Consider the following 20,831-nt stretch of genomic DNA (forward strand, 5'->3'; position numbering starts at 1 on the left):
TTAGAGACCGATCCAGTCCAGTTTCAACAAATAGAAGGTCCTAGCACTTTAGATCCTATCACACCACTTTACAGCACTCACTTAACATTTCCCTGTTCCAACACATCTCGCTCTTCCTTGTGCTTTTTTTTAGCAAGTGACCAGCATACTAATGTGAACTGCCTCTCATCTTCTGGTTTTCTTAGTTTATCCTCCCAAAACACCGTTTATATCAATCAATGTGCAAAATATTCTTGTCACCTCTTCTTCACTTAATGGAAAATCATGCTTGGAATTAAGCTTGCACTTTACTGGCATCCAGAATAAAATACTTAACTAAATCAGAGCCTTCAGGCTAAAAAACCTTCATGTTTCGTACTGATGCCTTACCAGTGAATCAGAAGAAGAGAATCACAGTCTTCTCTGAAGTTTAATTTTTAGATTACAAACCATTCTGGGGAACAAGATCTCAAATAATCTGAACATAACAAATACATGACACTCCTTAAATTCAGGAGGCTTTCAAAGACTTCTGTATGAGCTTAAAAGTAATTCTGGTTTACCTTTTGTTGGTGCTGAAGCCTCTCTTCTTCTAAGGTATGGGTTAGCTTAGCATTGTCATCCAAAGCCTTCAAAAGCTGTTGATCAGGAGCAGAATTCTGCAGAAGCAACTGACTTTGCCTTTTCATCTTGTTTTGTTCAATAAACATCTGCCAAAACAAGAATAATAGTTAAACACAGTCTAATGCTACCCTGGAAAAACGTCAGTTGGAAACAAAGTGATGACATAAACATTGTGTTAACATGGCAGAGGTAGAGGGGAAGAAGTTCAGAAGGGAAAGAAGGTTTAAGAGCAAAATTTGCAAGATCTACACTCACGCTGAGAGGAACCAGGGGGTTGCTGAGAGAACCACCCACTGCTACACCTCAATCACCCACATGCTGGCAGCATTCAGAACTTAAACGCATCTCTGAATTTTGTTGCCTGGAAATGGGAACAATCCAATCCCTATTCGGAGAACTCTGGAGAGATTAAAAGAACTCCAGGTAGAGAAAAATGCCTGTGAATTCCCAGGCTACCTGCTCAAACATATCTGCAAGCATTGGTGTAAAGCCACTTATTTGAAGGCTACCTGGCTATGCGAATGATGGAGAGTCTTCGGGAAATGAACTTCAGCCCATGTATGCGTAACCAGTGCATGCACTTGCCTCAGGAATAGGTACTTCAGGGCAATTTCAGCCTTTTAGTTCTGATCCTCATGTTCTTTCCCTTTACCCAGTTATATTTGTGATGTCGAGAATGGATACATTAGCAGGAAGAAAAAAAAATAATCACATAGTCCAGAGACTTGACACTGATAAAAATATCACACATCACTTTAGGCTTCCCCTCAGAGGTGCAGAAGCTGCCAGCACATGCAGTTTGTGTAAGAGATCTGCTCCTTCCAGACTCTTTAAAGACTCAGCAAAAAAAGACTGCTTCCTGACAAAAAAAACATTCCTAGTTTATTTATCCTGCATCTTGATGCCTCTTTCAGGCAGAGGGCTGCCTCTCAAGCAAACATGGGTTTCCACTCTTGACTAACTCAGCTGTGCCAATTCCTACAGCAGAAATAGGGATTGGGTCATGCAGGGATTTCAGATGAGTGTGCACAGGTCAATGCGTGTCACTTAAAGCAGGAAAGCAGAGAACAGCCACTCCCACACTCCCTCAGACTGCAAAAACACTGCTGTAGAGCACAGCAAAAGCAAGAAGATACTTGGAAGTATTAGAAATCCAAAAGCTCCATGAAATCTCTTCAGGTTCCCATACTCTTTATGCACAAGCCAAAACGACAGATACAATATGTGGTTTCTTCCCATCTGGTGCTACCACAGGGCTATGCATTTTACTTATTTTTTAATACAATTGGATTCTAAAGAAACACTGGCTGATGCAGATCCATGGCAAGCATTCCATCCAGTGCTTTGCATGGACACTTCAACTGAGTCTGCTTAGCGAGCCACTGTCTCTCTTGCTGCAGACGCAGCCCAAGAAGCCTGCTGACCATGTTGAACTTACACCTCACAACACAGCCTGCTTGACCCTGTGTGCCAAGAAAAGTCAATTGATGCAGCCTTAATACCAACAAAACCTACAACGAACACTTAATTGGGCAAAGCTGTGCCATGGAGGGAGGCAACAAAGGACTGGAAGTATTTGATGAAGAGGAAAGGATGAATACAGGCTTTAGTACTACACTTCATTATAAAATAGGCAAAACTAAATTTATGATAACACACAGGCCATTGTGGTGCAGATGGGCACTGGACATCGGCTCCCTGTCCCAGGATTCTGTCAGTCAAACCATGCTTGCACTACATTACTCTGGTAGGGCTGTGGCAAAAAAAATTCAAAGGCAAGAGAAGGTCAGGATCAGAGCTACCCACCCCAACCTGTAAAGACTGGCCTTTGTACTCATCTATTTAACGTTTCATCTTCTTAAAAGAAACAGCACCTTTGAAATATCACTTAAGCTGAAAGAGGGGAGATTTAGGCTAGATCATAGGAAGAAATGTTTTCCTGTGAGGGTGAGGAGGCCCTGGCCCAGAGAAGTTGTGGAAGCTCCAGCCCTGGAGGTGTTCAAGGCCAGGTTGGATGGGGCTTGGAGCAACCTGATCCATGGAAGATGTCCCTGCCCATGGCAGGGAGGTGGAACTGGATAGGCTTTAAGGTCCCTTCCAACCCAAACCATTCCATGATTCTATGATCACACTTTGGAAAGGCCTCTAAATCACTGCTAAGGAATTCAACACTATCTCAAAGCCTCCTGCTTTCCTGTTAAGTCACTCAAAAGTTATTTCACCCTGAGAGAAACACCACCTCTTCTGAAGCCATCTACTGTGAACCTTCAAAGCCAAGTGAGAACTTGAGTTTCATTTTTTTTTAATCTGAAAAATTGTTTGAGGTGATAATTTCAGACTTTTCCCTGTGTCTCTGCCACTAAAACCAACAGAGCAGAGTTGTTCCAGGCTGAGGGAGAAGAAAGCTGCCAAAACAAGAAGAAATCAAGTGCAGCAACTTGATTTCTTCAACTTGAGCAGATACTTCACCAAATGCAGAAAATTCAGATTCACTTTGTTTCATCCTCTTCTGCAACACAATAAAAAAAATCCTTTTGAAGACCTGGGTGAAAACCTTTTCATTCATAGTTTTCACATTAAGTCCTGCATTTTCAATTAGCTTTATAAATTCCTTTCATGCAAATATTGCATGTACTTACTGCAAATACGTTCCTGCTTACAATACACGTGAAAGTTTCTTCACCACCACAAGAAACTGTTGCTTGTAACTAAATGCTGCAATCAGACACATGGGGAGTCCTATCCACGACAGAAATTACTTACACACACGTTCCTGAAGCACCAGCACACTCTAAATGGAAGGGACAAAACTAGACAAGACAGTCATAGCAGATAAAGCATAAAGAGAGCTGGTGATGAACCAATACAAAGTTTTTGAAGGCTGCTCTGTGTGCTGGACATGGGACAAAAAAGGTCCTGAGAAATTAACTCTAATTTAAAATTAAAACAATCACTCACTGCATCAGCAGGGCAGAAACCTGACTGCCTGCACAACCCTGAATATTAATTAAAGTGACTGCTGAAAGGGCAAAATAGCCCCTAACAGGATTATTTGGACTAGGTGGAATTTAACCAATTGATGGATTAGTTCCGACTTTGCCACCTGCTAGACAATTATCTGCAGAGTATCCCAATCAATGCTAGAAACCTAAGTCGATGCCAGAGGAATCTACCGAAACCATGACTGCAACTAAAAGGCAGCTCACAAAGGACAACAGTTTGCTTACATCTATCATTTTCACTTATAAAATCTCCAAGCACTGTCCAAAGCAGCTACCTCTATTTCCCTCCTAAATTTACAAACAGAAGCTCCAAAGTGCAGGAAATCTGGGACATGGCCACTTTCCATCAGCAGAGTTTGCACGAGAACCAGGGAGAGGGAAAGGGAAGGGGGTGAAATCCTGAAAATAATAGAAGTTTTTCCCTTGACCTTAATGGGGCCACACCTCATTCTCAGCCCCCTGCGCTAACCATTACCCTATGGAGCGTTCGCTGCAGCTGTTTTCTGTTTACACCAGAGCTGAAAAAGGAATTCTTCCTCATTAAAAAAGTTAGAAAGCAACTCTGTTAGTGTCAAGTCCCTGGGAACTTCAATCCTCGTTCAAGTAGCGTTCAGTAGATAACTGGATGCTTTCCAACTAACTCCTCTCCCAGGAGCGAAATGAGGCCAAAGGAAATGCTTTAATATCCATACGTTGCTACATTTCCATGTATACATCGGGTACTCACTCTGTGGAATAACTCTTTTGTCTTAGCTACACTTTGAAGGGAGAAGAATGTCTCAGTACAGCAGCACTGTGAAAATAACGTAATTGCTGGCTGCATAAAGTGAAATAAAAATCAGCAGCAAACACTAACCGCTATGAACAGAATAACGAGAGGTACATAGCAAGGCAGAGTCAAACTTGGGAAGGCTCAAACTGAAAAATATATCAGTCAACTGAGCACTTGGACCCGATTTCAATCCTTGGCAGCACTGCTCCATCCCCTCCACATCAGTAACATCCTCAGGGAGTGGTAACCCACTCATTTACATTTGCCACAGTTACAGGAGCTGATGGCTTTTGCATTATGTGCACCCTGAAGCCTAATAGTCCTGTGCTCAGACCTGAAATAACTCCCAAGAGAGGTAGGAGCAAGGTACTTCTATCTCCCCAAAAGGAAAAACTGTTTGAAGGATTTTCTGTGATGGGAGGGACAGGAATCTTGTCTGATCATGGCTTGGCAGGGCACTGAGTGGCTCCAAAGTCAGGATGTACTCGGTTTAAAATACAACTCCAGGCGTGGACTTTAGTTTAATGGCTAAGAAGAAAAAAATAAACATACACACTCTGCCTTTGCAGCTGCCTAACAGCACTGTATTATCAAGGACACCTGGGCTTGTGAGCTTCACTGCATGTAAATTTTACAACAGGAAAAAATGGCTAGCATGGGGTTTTTTTGATAGAAGAGAATCAGATTTATCTTATTAAAACACATTAAGAAACACGCCCATAGTTTGGACATTGACTTAGAAATGCTGTTTCTACGCTCAGGCTCAATGCTGCCCATCAAGCAATGTTATCAGCCTTGTTTGGTTCCAACCCCTTTGTCAGTGGGTTTGGAGGGGTCTGAAGCGCTGCCCAGGAGAAAAGCCACAACAAATAAATGAGAGCTGCAGACAGGACACAGTCCAGAAAACTTACTTCAGCACATGTTTAATTTTAAGCGTAGGTGGGATTACTGTGATCTGAAAATGATGTTGTATATGGTGCTTACATTCTTCCCTGCCTGGGAATTGCTTTCCTGGAAAGGATCTGTTGCATGACATCAGCCAGAAAATTACCCAAATGGTTGATATCAAGGGTATGGAGGGCACAGAGCTCTCCCTAACAAAAAAAAAAAAAAAAATCAGACTAATAAAAATACAATAGGGTTGCTTTAGCTATTTGGCTACTTGCCAGACAACTTCTGAAGGGGCTATTTCTAAAGAGCTACAAGATGTAGCATTAATTTGTGATGTGGCTCAAAAGAAGAAGTCTAATTTGCACAGAATAGGGGAACTGGAGTAGATAAGTTAACCCTATTTCTTGTCGATCATTTGCTTCTCACCGCAGAAGTGCTTGGAATATGTATTCTGAGTGTGAGAAAAGTGAATTCCCATCAGCATCGCGACTTCCTTAAAAAGACACTAATATTTATTTTAACAGCCTGTTCTGTATAAAAGGGTTTGTCAACGTACAACACTCAGTCTTCATGTAGGAGGCATAACTGCCCAGGGCCCAAACTAAAGGGAAAAAACATCATCTCTATTGTTATTCTTCCTTTCCTGCAGCTGACAGTTTTCTTTTTGCCACGGTAGAAGCAGAATGATACATTCGATAATGTTCACAGCCTTAGACACCATCTAATATATTCAGAAACAGATCATATACCACATGGAATACCTCTTCACTTTCTTCCCCCTAGATTAATTGCCTGAACAAAAAAAGGGCTGGGAAAAAAAGAAAAAAGAAAGGGAGACCATAGAGTTTCCTAGAGTATCCATCTGTTGCCATTTCAGAAGCTTGTTCTTGCGAAAAAGCCTGATGAAACATATTAGCATTGCATCATGCTTCAGAAGTGGCAACATTCAAGCTAAGGAGAATTCAAGTACTAACCACTTTGCCTTTCTCTAATTATTATTTCCAGTTCAACCAGCTGGACTGCAAATGAATTACCTTCAGATACCAGTTGCTGCTGAACTATCCCTGGTAACGCACAGAATGTAATGTCTGTAAGTTCAGAGTTGCTCCATGAGTGCTGAGCTTGCAGTATCCACTCACAGAGGTAGCACGTTAATACAGAAGTCTTCACAAATTAACCTAAAAGGTCACAAATGCATCTGAGGAAGAGTTCTTTTGGAGCTCGTGTCACTGAGGAAACCAAATCCATTGCAAGTAACCTCTTGCGTAGTGCAGATATCTGCTACGAATGACAATTTTTCCTAAGTCTTACAAAATGGCAGCCACGTTTTATCTTTCAATAAAGGAAGATTCAGTCCCAGATTGAGTGATGTCAGCTGTGCATGGCCCAGGTACAGGATGCAGGCATTGTCATAGCATCATAGAATGGTTGGGGTTGGAAGAGACCTTAAAGCCCATCCAGTTCCAACCCCCCTGCCATGGGCAGGGACAGCTCCCATGGATCCGGTTGCTCAAAGCCCCACCCAACCTGGTCTTGAACACTTCCAGGGATGGGGCAACCACAACTTCTCTGGGCATCCTGGACCAGGGCCTCCTCACCCTCACAGGAAAACATTTCTTCCTAAAATCTCATCTAAATTTCCCTTGTTTCAGTTTAGAAAGGTAAATAAGTTAAACGCAAACATATTATTGTGGAATAGTTATTTAGGAAAACAGACACAGGTACAGTTTGCTTTTTAACGCATCAGTAAGTGTTGAGAATAGGAGGAAAAGGCAACGAAGAGATGAGTGATGCATGTTACAGTTCCACTTTATTTTTTAATCCACCTGGATTCCAGTTCATTTGAAAGCAGCCTTTCCACCTTTCAAACCGCAAACTGTTTTAACCATAAACAGTTGGGGAAATCTTCATCTTTTCCAGGCGGGGTGTTTTGAAAAATCCTACGCTAGCCTCAAAAGCGAGAGGAACCCCAGCAACCCTGCTCAGCAGTTTGATACTTCATTTCTGTTTATCCAAGACATAGAGAACACAAAACAACAGCTCGATGAGAGCACGCTGCCTCTTCTCAGGGAGGTTTCCAGAGTAACTTTAGGTGCAAAGGGGTGTCTCCATGCCAGCACACATGACAGTAATAAACTGTTCACTTTACAAAATATTGTTGCAGGGCAGGATGTATGCTTTAATAAATCATTTATGCCAGATTATTTTGTTAAACTGGGATTTTTACATTGCTAAGACTTTCCATTTACTTCTCTCACTGTGTTCCTCCCCTTTTGGCTTGCTTTGCCTGTATGTATTGTATTTTGCTCATCTTTGTGGAAGAGTGCTTTTCAGGGTTAGCCTCTATATTATTGCAATGGCCTTCAAGATACTCTCTGCCTTCCTTTGTTTTCTTATAAGCTGCTCTAGAAAGAGCTGAGAGATCTTAAAGTGTCTCTTAAAACATTACACTAGAATTCTGGTTAAGCTTGCCAAGATTCCTGTGTTAACAACCCTGTTTTATTCAGGTAGATACAGATTTTTCCATGCCCCCGCCCCTTACACACTCTATTTATTTAGTTCTTTTATGCAGATTCCTGTACCTTTCACAATGGATTGTGACTTACTTCAAACCCTCTTTCTTTTTCCTTCCCCCTCTCCACACCACGGCTGACAATATTTACTCAGTTTCTATAGAACCTCTAAAGAGCGTGAATTCTAATGTTTGAAGTTGGATCATTTTTGATTAATTAAATATATATTGTGGCGGTGCCAGCAGCATGACTATAATTAAAGCTGTATTGGATTATTTTTTTTTTATCAAAAGCTCTGATTTTCAAGTGTTCACTCACTCCTATATGCACTCTCTCCCTCCCTCTCTCACTCCTTGTCTCTCCCCTCCCATCTGTGTTCGCTTCTGCACACACGCTCGCCCACCCATTATCCCTCACACCTGCACTCCCAAATGCTCATGTTCTGTGGCAAATCCTCCTCACTGGTCCAAAGGGCAGGACGCAAAGGGCATCCCTTCAAAAAGCAGCTTGCACTAGCCACTCAGCTGGTCTCCTCCTACCGCAGCCTCAATGCAACCCCAGGAGGGCAATGCTAAAAGATGAAGCTACTCTATGAAGAAAGGAGTTCATCAGAATACACAGGCCAATTTCCCGCATTGAGGCAAGCTTCAGATATCTCAGACTCCTGGAAAGACAACATGCTTGTCAACAAACAAGACCTTTCACAGCAAGGTCATATTTAAGTGACCTAAAAGGTCACTTTGGCTGTCTGGAATGTCACAAACAGTAACACAAAACACTAAAAAATGCTGTTTGGATGTCTTCTCTCTGGTGCTGTGGTGATGCCCACATTACTTGGAGCCTATTTCCTTTTCCAAAGGGAATTGCAGAATCATAGAATGTTCTGAGTTGGAAGGAACCCATGAGGATCATCGAGTCCGACTCCTGTCCCTGCACAGGACAATCCCAACACTCACATCCTGTGTCTGAGGGTGTTGTCCAAGTGCTTCTTGAACGTTTTCAGGCTTGGCACTATGACTGCTTCCCCAGGGAGCTGTTGCAGTGCTCCACCACCATCTGGGTGAGGAACCTTTCCGTAACATCCAGCCTAAACCTCCCCTGGCACAGCTTCCTGCCATTCTCTCGGGTCCCACCACTGGTCACCAGACAGAAGAGATCAGCTCCTCCTCCTAAGGAAGCTGTAGACTGCAATGAGGTCTCCCCTCAGTCTTCTCTTCTTCAGGGAGGACCAAGTGACTTTAGCTGCTTCTCATATGCTTCCCCTCTAAACTCTCAAACAAGGGTTGCTTCAAAAGAAGTCGAGGACAAAGTATTGCATACATGGTGTTGCCCTTCATTCAAAGCTTTTCCTTCTCTCAACACTGCACCGTTGATCACAACTAACCCTTACAGATTCTGCAAAACCCCAGCAAAGATCCAGCAGGATTTTTGGGTTTGCCAAGAAACATTTCACAGGGACAGCAAAAACACGTGGCTGCTGAAAGCAAGCAGAAAATCCCTGCACATCCTTAGCGCAATCCAAGCCGCTTCTGTAAGCACAGCCTAGAAACCTCAGCTCTCAAAACACAGCTGCAACCTTCGGCACGATCTGTGCGAGAGGATGCTCGTACAATCTCAGTCGAGCATAAAGCTCTGCTGTTGTGGGCCAGAGTCTGTCTGTCTAATGTCTCAGGTCACTAAAGGGACACCATCCGTGTGAAACCAGGCCACTGATAACGGAATTTTAAAGCCATGTGAAATGCTGTGAGGTCCCCCAAACGCAAATGAGCGGCGCCTTTGCTGTCACAACGATCATGTGTTTTAAAACAACTTCCTAAATATCCTCCTGTACAGCATGAAGAAAAGGTTCTACACAAAGGGAAAAGTAACACAGGCCTGAAGCTCGCTGTTTAACGACTCTGTTTTTGACTGAAGAACATCATGGAATGAAAAGCCTCAACTAAAGAGCTATGTTGTCAATCTGCAACACCAGGAGCCCATTTTTTCGGAAGAGACAACAATTAAACAATGACAAAAACCAAGGACTACTTGTTTGCAAACAACCAGCATTTCTTTGGCATCGTACTTAACAGCTTGGCTGTCACCTTGTTATTCAAATACAAAAAGTACTTTAAATATCATCTTTCAAAATGTATAAGTGGCTGAATATCACAGCTATGAAACTAAACAGCAGAAACATTCCAGGCCCAGAGAATCAGCCTGTACTCTTTTATGATCTGAAAACCAGCTTACCTACTCGCTTATAGATTACTCATTCCTGAAAGACAGAAGACCTTTATGTACAATCTTCTGCTGTCATTTAATGAACAGAGGCATGTAATTGTTCTGTGCTTCAGAAGAGAAAGCAAAGCAGCAGTGGATGTGAGACTGATTCAGATATTAATACATGTGAAACAAGCGTGCTTAACGTTCTTCGAAATTTGTCTTCTGAAAATAACAGTTTTGCAGACAGCGGTCAGCAAACGCTGCAAATAAAACAATAATGCCTGCACCACCTCAAGAGGTTTAAAACAACTTGAATTATTAAAATAGTTATCATAAAATCATGGGAAATGAACAAATCCAGGTTTCCTAAAATATGAACAATTGTTGAAAGAAGGCAATATTTTATAACACAAACTGGTAGCAATGCTGAAAAAATCCAAATTAAATCTTAATAAACATAGGTTACGTTTTGTTTAACAATTTTGGTCACTAATAAATGCTTCTATCTTTAATAAAAATGCAAATTCCATTCAAATTTATTTCTGAAAAACCCCAGTGAGCCTTTGATAAAAATGTAAATGGCTCAAAAGCACTGAAGCCACGGCAAAGGGCTATTGAGCCAGTTCTGCTCCACAGAGGAATTTGGGCTCCATCCCACACAGTAAAAGTGAGGTTTGGAGGAAGCTGTGTCTCTTCGATTTTAGAAATCCCTCCTCTTGAGTGATTTCCCTCCCACATCTCTTGAATCTAACATGATAGTCCATTTCTATGCTTACAATCTGGGAATTAACAGTACATGGTTGGACTCGATGATCCGGTGGGTCTCTTCCAACCTGGTTATTCTATGATTTTAATAACTAGGAAATCATTTTAATTTCTCTCTTTTCTCATTCCCTGTAGCTCTGCCTAAAGTACAGCCACACTCTCAACATGCGGCAGAGACACTAACAACAACAGGTAGAAAACTGAAGTATGCGTATACATACAAATTACATACGTTTAAATTTACTTCAATTACAAGTTGTCTCATCAAATGATGGAAGCCAGTACCCTTGGCCCAGGTGCCCTGAAGCTCTCCAGCATTTGTACACAGCCCAGAGGGAGAGAGCTCTCAGGTACGAGAAAGTGAGTGAAAGCTACGTCAGGGTTGCCTGTCTCACCCCTAGCTTCCAGATGTTCAAATTTTTTTACTGTTCATCAGATATTTCCCTTATTTACAATATTTCAGTATTGATGACTCATGTAATTCTGATCTATAATGGCTTTCGTTCAACCTGTGCTCCCTGAAAAAAAACAGATATCTGGCTTGGCATAGAAAAGCTTGGAAATATAACCCAAGTGCCAAGCTCTCCAAATCCAGAGTGCAAACGGAAAAAGCATATGAACAACCCAAACCAAAAACAAACTCAAGATTTTATAGGGCTTTGGTCAGTCAACAGGATGAAAGAGTTTGTCAGCATTTTCTAAGGCAAATATTGCCAGACACAAGCCATCAGAGTAACCACCAGCCATTCCCTAATGCCACCCAGGAACTCGCTTTCCTCTTTGGGAGTTCATACCTATTCTAGAACATGAAAACAAATTTTTTCAGCTTGAATGCTCCCTGCACTCAGTTATTCCAAAGGCATATGTCAAATACTAGCCAAACTTGCACAAACCTCAACTAATATTGTATTTTGCAACTTTTTTGGTGAGTTTGCATACATTTTCAGGAAAAACACAATTATATCAGTAGAAAGGCAGCTAATCCTTCCCAGACCCAACCACTACATACATCACATTGAAATGTTGTGGCTGACTAAGTCCATTATAAATTTAAAGCCTTGCTTTAAAAGGGAAAAGAGGTAAGACTGCATGGATAATTCTGAAGTGCTTTATAAATGATGTTGAAACAGCAAAACCTTTTATGGATGAAATACAGATGTTAGCTAAGTGGTACATGGACATTCAAAGATGTCTTTTGTATGAGAGCTGGGAATTGAAATCAAGTCACGAAAGTTGGTAGGTTTTTGCCCAGTTGTAATGTCTTCATTTTACAAGATCCTTTCTTCTTGACTACTCACCTCTTGTGCAAACGACTCTGCTTTCTTCCGCAGGTTTTTTTCCAGTTCAAAGTTTACATGAAGCTCTTCATATTCCTCCACTGCCAGCACAGACACTGTTTAGAAGAACAGAACAAGATCAGAAGCAAAAGTGGAATGGATCAAAATAAGAAACCACTGCTTTATTTACCCAGATAAGCTGTTATCCCCCAGTACTGTGAAATGTTTAATGAAGGTGTAACCAAATTTCACACTTTTGTATATGATTTTCTTTGCAATGTTTGCCCTGTTTGCTCTAATCCTCACTATATAAATGCACAATTACTGATCTTCTAAATAGAGTAATGCTTCTCCCACCTAGACTCAAAATTTCTAGTAACTGGCATTGTAGCACAGATCATGTTTTGCCTCTTTGCAGCATAAACGGCCATAGCTTTGAGAGAGCCTTGCTAAATCTATCAAAGATCACTATGTTATGTTGGAGGTCATGTACCTGCCTTCCTGGTTTGAGGGAGGTTTGATATGTCCCTTTACAACAAAGATTTAAAGCAGGCTGAGGAAGAAAGCAGACCAATTTTGTGTTGCCCGTATTTAAACTGCACTCAGAAAAGCCAGGCTCATGTGGGCGGCTAAAACTAACCACGGTGTATGCTTCCCCACACCGCTGTGAGCAGGCCCCAGCCCAGGACAGCAAGGATCATTTATAAATACCCAAGTATCATTGATTCTTAGCACGTCTCAGTGATCACTTAGAATAGAAGCATAGAATCATTAAGGTTGGAAAAGACCTCTAAGCTCATCCAGTCCAATCATCAGCCCAACACTGCTAAATCATGACACAGGTAAAAGATGAACACTTGGTGGTATAATCTACCTTCCTATGCAAACCTCCTCTCTCTCGGCTGAGAGAGTCCCCGCATTCACAGAGGAGAAGGCACTGTCACGCTGGACAGCAAAGGGAAAAGAGAGAAAATCATTTCCCACTAAAAGTTCATACATTCCTCCATAATTCAAAACTCAGGCCTTTCCTTGAAAATATGAAAAAGAGAACATTACTGGCAGAAAGCCATGGCATGATTGGAGCTTCACTACTTCAAAGACTGCGCCTTTCTTCTGCATTTTCACATTTAGAGGTGGCTACTTCCACAGGTCCTCCTGTGCAAAAGCAGTAGCCCTGCCCTTTCCTCTTTCAGAATTCCTGGGAGATTTCTTAAGAGCTTTTTCTTCCCCAGGTAAGTAAGTAAAACACAACTGCAGAGGAACAACTTGAAAATAAATCAGAATAACTTTAGGCACTAGGAACGTGGTTGAAGACTTCCATGAGGGAGTGTTGAACAAATAACTGAGTGCCTTTTGAAGGCAGAATGCGTACTGCATCAAGACAATCCGGCATGAGAAGCTAGGTCCATTGTATTCCACTTCAGGAAAATGTGAAAGAGCTGAGGAGACTTACACATTTTTTAATTTTACAAGGTTATATCAGCAATAGGAGAAAAGGGCACAGTAATCCAAGGCACTAAAATCTTTCCCCTCCTCTCTAAACTTCTTTTGGGTCAACAATTTTTCATGTGGAAGCACTTGCTTTCATTAAGCAAAAGCTTTCATTTTCTGAGCCTTTTTTAGACTTTCCCTGCCCTAATTTTACCTCTCATCTCTTTCCAGGAAACTCCCTGCCGTCCTTCCATAACTTGGAAATCCTACTGACCTCATTCCCACCACTCTTGCCTTTTCCTCATCACCCTCTGAAGAAACAACAAGTTTCTCCCAAGCCTCTAGATATTCAGAATAATTAATTGTGTCCCGACTAAAAGGAAGGCCAATATAATAATTTAGGAAAACAGAAGATTCAGGTTGAAACTCCATCTCTGTGAAGGACCCTTTGCTGTCCTAGTTTGCAGCTCATGCCACACAGCGAAAATTTTTCCTATTCTCACATCCAACCTGCTATTTACACTGTCACATCTTCCTGGAGTAGAGACAGTCGAGAATAGTCCATGTGTTTCTGCAGTGCCTGCAGCAATGAGGCTGAGTGTCAGACCACAGTCGCAGTTCTGTAACCCACTCTTTGTACTACAGCAAAGCTGCTGCAAAGGATGTAGCAAAGTGATAGAGAACCTGCTGAGACCACACACCTCTGTTACATTTCTCCAACAGTTTTTGCTGCTTATTAACTTCAGCTGTCAAAGCAGCCTTTTCTTCTTTCACTTTATTCACCTAGAAAAGTGTAAGGGATAAATAAAAAAAGATTATTTCAGTTTGAGGCATAAAGCATACACAAGATGTAATGCAATCAACATTTTGCTTTCAGTAATTCTGTTTCTTAGCTTTGGCTTGATCTCAGGGTTTCCAGCAGTATGGAAAGCATTTTTACCCCAACTTAGAAAGCCAGTAATAGAAGGCATTAAAGTGTTATGAATTACTCACACAGGGCTCCCATGGCCCATTCTTGTGGCACGTACCAGTCGCAGCTGCAAATACAACATCTTTGGGACCTTTCAGGATGAGGCGCCATAGCACCTGGTTCAAAAGTTACCAGCTTGCCCTTGACTGTGTGTGTTTCAATATAGTCAGGCTGCTGTTTTGGTTTCTTTCCTGAGCTCTGTTTATTGTCCAAGAGCTGTCAGCTGTGTCTTTCTGAATGCAAGCGTTGCACAGACAGGAAGAGCCACTAAGTCCTGATTTGCATCAGTACATGGCTTATCCAGTTTTCAAGCAGGAATGAAACTCTGCTGGCTCAAAAAGCCAATTTGCTGGTCTAATTACCATGACAGGGCACTGCCAATGGCTAAACTCAAGATATGCTCAACAGAGTAGCACCAGTGATTAAACCGGACATTCTGCCAAGGTATTTCTTGCACATCCACAGGTTTAAGGAAATGAAAAAAAAACCGTGGGCTGGGATGGGTGAGGGGCGATGAGACTAATAATACAGGCATTAGAACAGATCATGGAAAGTCATGTGCTGGCGACAGCAGCAGGCTGGGCTCTGACGCAGAAGACCCTTTCGAGGTGTACACCCTAAGTGCTCCATCATACAGGCAGGCTGGCAGGACTTGCGATTAGATAGTATTCAATTAACTTCACAACTGAGTGTTTTTAACAAAATTAGATACCAAAAGTACCGACTACACGCTAACATGGTCTCGCCTTCCATAGTACAATACATACTTCTTCAATTACTTCTACAAGTTTGCACCTCAGGTTTTCCAGTTCAATGGCCAAGGTCTTCTTTTCCTCATGAACAGATATGATTTGATCTCGCAGCTCTACAGTTGGAGGAAGGAAATGAAAAATATATTCCTTTCTTGGAAGAAAACAACAAAGGGAATAGAGTAATGCAAGCAAAATCGAGTACGAAACACCTCAGCTGCATACAAAGTACCAGTCTCATTCAAGATACATCCTCAATAATTTAGGAACCTCACATAAGTGTCAAGTAACAGCTCTATAACTGGGCCACAGTTTCAGATCTACTCTGTTGAGGTAAGTCGCCTTGTTCAGCATCGCCGTCTTCGTTTGCATTCTGAATGATTCATTTTCTGCTATAACGAGGCCAACCCTGCCACCACAGAGCGTCCTCAGCCCCGCTCAGGAGACTGCCACATCACAGAGCCTCTGCTACGGAGGGAGCAGAAAGCAATTTCTAATAGGCGTCCCTTAAAACAAATTAATGCACTTTAGTTCTTTTTGGATCATGAGTTCTTGTCAAAAGGGAAATAAACAAAACAACAGGCAGTTAATACTTGGGAGGTTTTCACCAAAGAAATTGTCCTGAACAGCTGCCAATTTATGGTCTTTGTAACATTATGTGAACAGAGTCAGAACAGAACCTTTACTGATGGAAGAGCTAATGCTTGTAATTTTCCCCTCAGAATTTCTGTTCCTTAATTATCAAAATATGAAATAAATTAAATTCACAATGTAATAAAACATTTGATTATAATCACTTCTTAACAGGAGATCGGTTTGCATATATAACATATCAAGGTTCAGGTTAACATAAAACCACCAGAAAAATGTAAGTGTATTGATACATATTAGCATGCATTAAGTCCTCTCATTCCCCTCCTACTTCCAGGATTTCATAGCAATGCTGTTTGCTGACTACCAGCCACAAGCTGAAAAAATTGTTGCTAATCAATAGCAGATGATGATGACATGGTGGATGTCCCTCTGTCTGGTGTCACATCTTGAAAATGTTGTGTACATCACTTCCTACCCCCAAATTCAGGAGCCTCCATTTTATTTTCCTCCAAATTAAAGGCACAGACTTTCTCAGGTAAATAAAAAGACCTGTTTTCTCAGAAGATTCTTGAACCAAATAGTCTGAAATTTATGGTAACTGGATTATCAAGTCACGTCTTACAACAGACATATCGACCTCATTATCCAGAGAAGATCCGCAGCCACAGCTTTGCTCTCTTTAAACATATCCGTAACATCTTTCTCCAATAAAAGACAGGAGGAACTTGGAGGTCTTTTTTCCTGTTCAGATGGGTTGCACAGTGTGGATCACACCATTCTCTGCCTCTTTTCCTACATGACCATGATGCAAAATTGCTTATTATAGAAAAATACTACGCAGAATGTGGGCATTCCCCTTTTTTAGATAGGATGATACAACAACATACAGAATCGTGATGACTTCATCACAAAGTTAGACGACAAAGGCAGGCAGATTTTGGATCGCAGAAATAAGTACTGCCTTTCAAAAAGAACTAAAAATTCCTTAATAAAGCACAGATTTCTCTTAATAATGTATTTCCATGTTCCCAAGCTTTGCTGTTTTACCCATGCACTGGATACCCTTTTCAAGGTGCATGTTTGGCAATAGCTCTGGAAGATGAATGAAGCTTGTGCACACAAAGCTACATAATGGAAACAAAGAGTCCTGTCTTTTAGCTCTGAAATAGTGACATTACAGCCGAAGCAATACCAAGGTGACCTTGCTCTTCTGCTTAACTTTTACTTTGTGAGGGATCTGATAAATGATTTATTTTACTGACTCAGTAACATTGAATTTTCTTAGCTGTGTACATCGCATTTTCCTACTGCACTGTAACTTTGCAAGCTGTACACATTACACAGCACCACTACAAGCCTACCAAGTTCTTACAGTCTTTCCTGGACATCCTTTGATGACCACTCTTTGCCTTGTTTGATGGTGTAGGCTCAGCAACAACACTCACCTTTTATTTGCTGCTGGCAATGCACAGAACTGCATGATCCAGAGTTAGCTTCCGTATCCGTGGATGAATCGTCCTCATCAATGTTGATCTCTTCAGTGATAATATCTGGGCCCAGTTTTGCCATGTAAAGCATACTAATTCTTTTCAAGGTCTTGTTTTCTTTGTTCAGCTGAAAGTTGAGCAGAACAAACAGCAAGAAGCCAGTTTCACTGTCTTTAAACTGCTTTGCAAGGAAGAAAAATAAAGTTAACTGTATTTTTTCTCCCTTATCATTAAAAACTCCAACAAACAAAGGCACACTAAGAGAGTTGGGCTTGTTCAGGCTAAAGAAGAGAAAGCTTTAGGGAGACCTTAGAGCAGCTTCCAGTACTGGATGGGGCTCCAGGAAAGCTGGGGAGGGGCTCTTGACCAGGGAGTGCAGGGACAGGACACGGGGGAATGGATTTAAGCTGAAAGAGAGGAGATTGAGATGAGATCTTCGGAAGAAATGTTTTCCTGTGAGGGTGGGGAGACCCTGGCCCAGGTTGCCTAGAGAAGTCCTGGTTGCCTCATCCCTGGAGGTGCTGGATGGAGCTTCGAGCAACCAGATCCAGTGGGAGGTGTCCCTGCCCATGGCAGGGGGTTGAAACAGGATGGGCTTTGAGGGTCCTTCCAACCCAAACCATTCTATGATTCTATAGGGTAACATTACATTATATGTCCCATTCAACAATAAAATGGTCTGAAGATGGGAAGCTTGTCTTCTTTCTCCTCTGAGTAGCCCTGAACTCAATGTGATGCTTCATCCATGTCCTTCTTTCCTCTCTGGTACTTCTGACTAATAAATACCCTGTGTAGGCTCAAATCAAATCAAATCAAATCAAATCAACTATCAAGCTTACCTAACACTACGCATTCTTTGTGATAGCTGTTTCAGCTTCTCATCCTTAAACATGTACCAGCATCTACAGGAGCCCTAACTGAATAACCCGGAGAAAGACTTGTGCTCCGGAAAACTCACCTGGTTTTGCCAGCTGTATCAAACAGTCAAATAAAACTCTTATTTTGCTTATAGACTACAAACACCACAAATAATATAATCCCATTCATGGCAGAATTACCTCAAAATCCTTTTGAGTTATTTTCCATTCTCAGCCGTTATTGCTGTAGAGTCAATACACGTAAGATGTATCATAAAACTATTATTTATGGGTCAAACCACAAGTCAGAAACCACTCTGGGCTGCATGCCTGAATACATGCCTGGTCGGCTGACAATAGAGAAGAGGTTCTGCAAGGCATGTCCATCTTGACCAAGGTGCCAGGAAAAACTGAATAACAGAGATAGCTGCAAATGTTTCACTCTCGCCACTTCTTTCACTGTTGCACTTCTAGACACCCCATGACAACAGCTCTCAGCAAGCTCAGCATGGTCTCAGGATGTTCAGGCTATGTTTGGGGTGACCGCACACCCACCGATCCAGCATTTCCTACATTTAGGTCTGACAATGAGGCTCAATTTTCTACTAATGACGCAGAACTCATTGATGTCAACATACACTTCAGAAGTCCAATATCTACCTTGAAATAAAACAAGGTTAGGCTGACCCTGAAGTTTTAGCTAAGCAATCATCTTTGACCCCCTCCTTTTCTCAGCCACCCAGCTACAGAAGATTTACTTAAGAACTTCTTCATCTCACTCCCAAAGAATGAAAATGAGCAAGTGGGAAGGAAACCTTATTTAATGATATTTAATAAGGAACCTTATTTAGCTAGCTTGCAGCACCAAACAAATCAGCTCTGGCAAAGCAGCCCCATGGGGTGAAGCCAGTCTTTGAGCTGCCCCTGTATATGCATTACAGGAAAAGTGTGGAAAAGAAGAAAAGTTGCATAAATACGTTCATTTTCTTACTTATATGCTGATTGTCTATCTTATGAATTCTAATATAGTGTCATTATGCAAACAATTAAGTAAATACCTCCAGAAAGTACATTGCTAATGCATCTAAATTAAAGTGATTTCTTGCTGGTGTGATTTTTACCATATCTAAGGATGTACTCTGGGCAGAGGATGGGGAAAAAAAAATAAAGGAAAAAAAAAAGGCAGTCAGCATTGCTAATGAAATTTGGTTCAAAATTGCTGTAATCCATTTTCTGATGAAGTGGCTCAGATGCATTTTACACGACCAAAAATATATAACAGGGAGATAAAAACATTCTTTAATAATAATGCACTTCTGATGAGATGGAATATAGAAAATTACACACTTGCTAAATTCATCAGACTAGACGCAATCAACAGAGCAGTAGAGGTCACCTTTCCCCTGCCCTCGCTTTGCTTTCATAAACAATCACCTGAAATGTAATGCAGTGGTTGACTTTTTCCATTTGATTTAGACACTGAAGTGCTCATTATTGTTTTATATCTCACACAGGACAGTTCTAAAACTTGTTTTCCATTTAACCTGAACGCATATAAAAACTAGATATCTTGATGTTGGTCTGCAATTTACTGTTCCGAAAGGGAAACTAAATTAAAATACGTATTTTTTTTTCTTTAAAGGAATTGTATTACATGTGGCTTATAGTTTTCACCACTACAAAACAATTTCACAGATCCACAAGATGATATGAAAACATATAAGAGACATGTATGCAATCTCAAGTTAAAACAATAAAAACAGAAAAGAAATCAAACAAAACTGAATCACCATCATTCTTCTCACCTTAGAAGCCAAAGCCTCAGCACTTTCACGGCACGTCTTCTCAATTTCAAGATGGTTCTGAATACAGTTTACTTCCTCAATAACCATGTGAGATACTAGGGGAAGAGTTTAACAGTTAGTCAATATTTTCCAGCATTTGACACATGCATCCCATGATCAAAAATATTACATCTTTTTCTGTTAGCTTTCTGAGTAAGCATTTCAAATACAGGGAAGTTATAGATAATCCCCATGGATGGGAACTGGTCTGAACATTGAATATCTGGTTCATTGCTTTAAGCAACTCTCTCAAGCCATGTATGCAGCCCTGGAGAGGGAATTGGAAAACTGAATGTAAGCTTATGGAAGTAGAAGGCCAGCAAGAGCCTCCCTGACCACTGTCATTCATCACCTTCATTTCATAGAATCATTGAATCATAGAACTGGTTGGTTGGAAAAGACCTTTGAGATCATGAAGTCCAACCGTACATTAACACTTGAGGACTCAGAGTAAGATCATTAGGGCTGACCCTTAAGACTGCCATCAGAATTCTCTTCAAAATGCCTCACCTTGTGGACACCCCATCTCTGGAGGTGTTCAAGGCCAAGTTGGATGGGGCTTTGAGCAACCTCGTCCAGTGGGAGTTGTCCCTGTCCATGGCAAGGGACTGGAACTGGATGGGCTTTCAGGTCCCTTCCAACCCAAACATTCTATAATCCTATGAAAATCTGGTATGGATGCCAGTTTTAGAAGACTAGAACCTCAACAGATTAACTCAGGTATCTTAGAAAGAGTATTCTCACCTTTTTTCCAGGTGTAAATAGTATTTTAAGTATTATCACAGACACAAAACACACTGTGCAAGGAGAGCTGATGGTTGGTCATATAGCACAGGCCTGAGGCAAGTTCACTGGGAAGTGGAGAAAGGAG

The 20,831-nt window shown here is 41.4% G+C and overlaps 1 protein-coding gene across 4 annotated transcripts in view; it reads right to left on the bottom strand.

Moving 5' to 3' along the window:
* Nucleotides 1-20,831, bottom strand: part of SHTN1 (shootin 1) — a 64,135-nt gene that overhangs the window by 22,211 nt on the left and 21,093 nt on the right. For all 4 annotated transcript variants that reach the window (XM_069863753.1, XM_069863752.1, XM_069863754.1 and 1 more), the window contains exons 4-9: nt 19,922-20,016; nt 17,218-17,386; nt 15,197-15,294; nt 14,161-14,242; nt 12,050-12,144; nt 543-689 (exon numbers count right to left, since the gene is read on the bottom strand). In XM_069863753.1, coding sequence (XP_069719854.1) covers nt 543-689; nt 12,050-12,144; nt 14,161-14,242; nt 15,197-15,294; nt 17,218-17,386; nt 19,922-20,016 — 686 coding nt within the window. The remainder of the gene's footprint in view (nt 1-542; nt 690-12,049; nt 12,145-14,160; nt 14,243-15,196; nt 15,295-17,217; nt 17,387-19,921; nt 20,017-20,831) is intronic.

The sequence above is a fragment of the Phaenicophaeus curvirostris genome, chromosome 9 (assembly GCF_032191515.1).
Source record: "Phaenicophaeus curvirostris isolate KB17595 chromosome 9, BPBGC_Pcur_1.0, whole genome shotgun sequence".
NCBI lineage: Eukaryota > Metazoa > Chordata > Aves > Cuculiformes > Cuculidae > Phaenicophaeus > Phaenicophaeus curvirostris.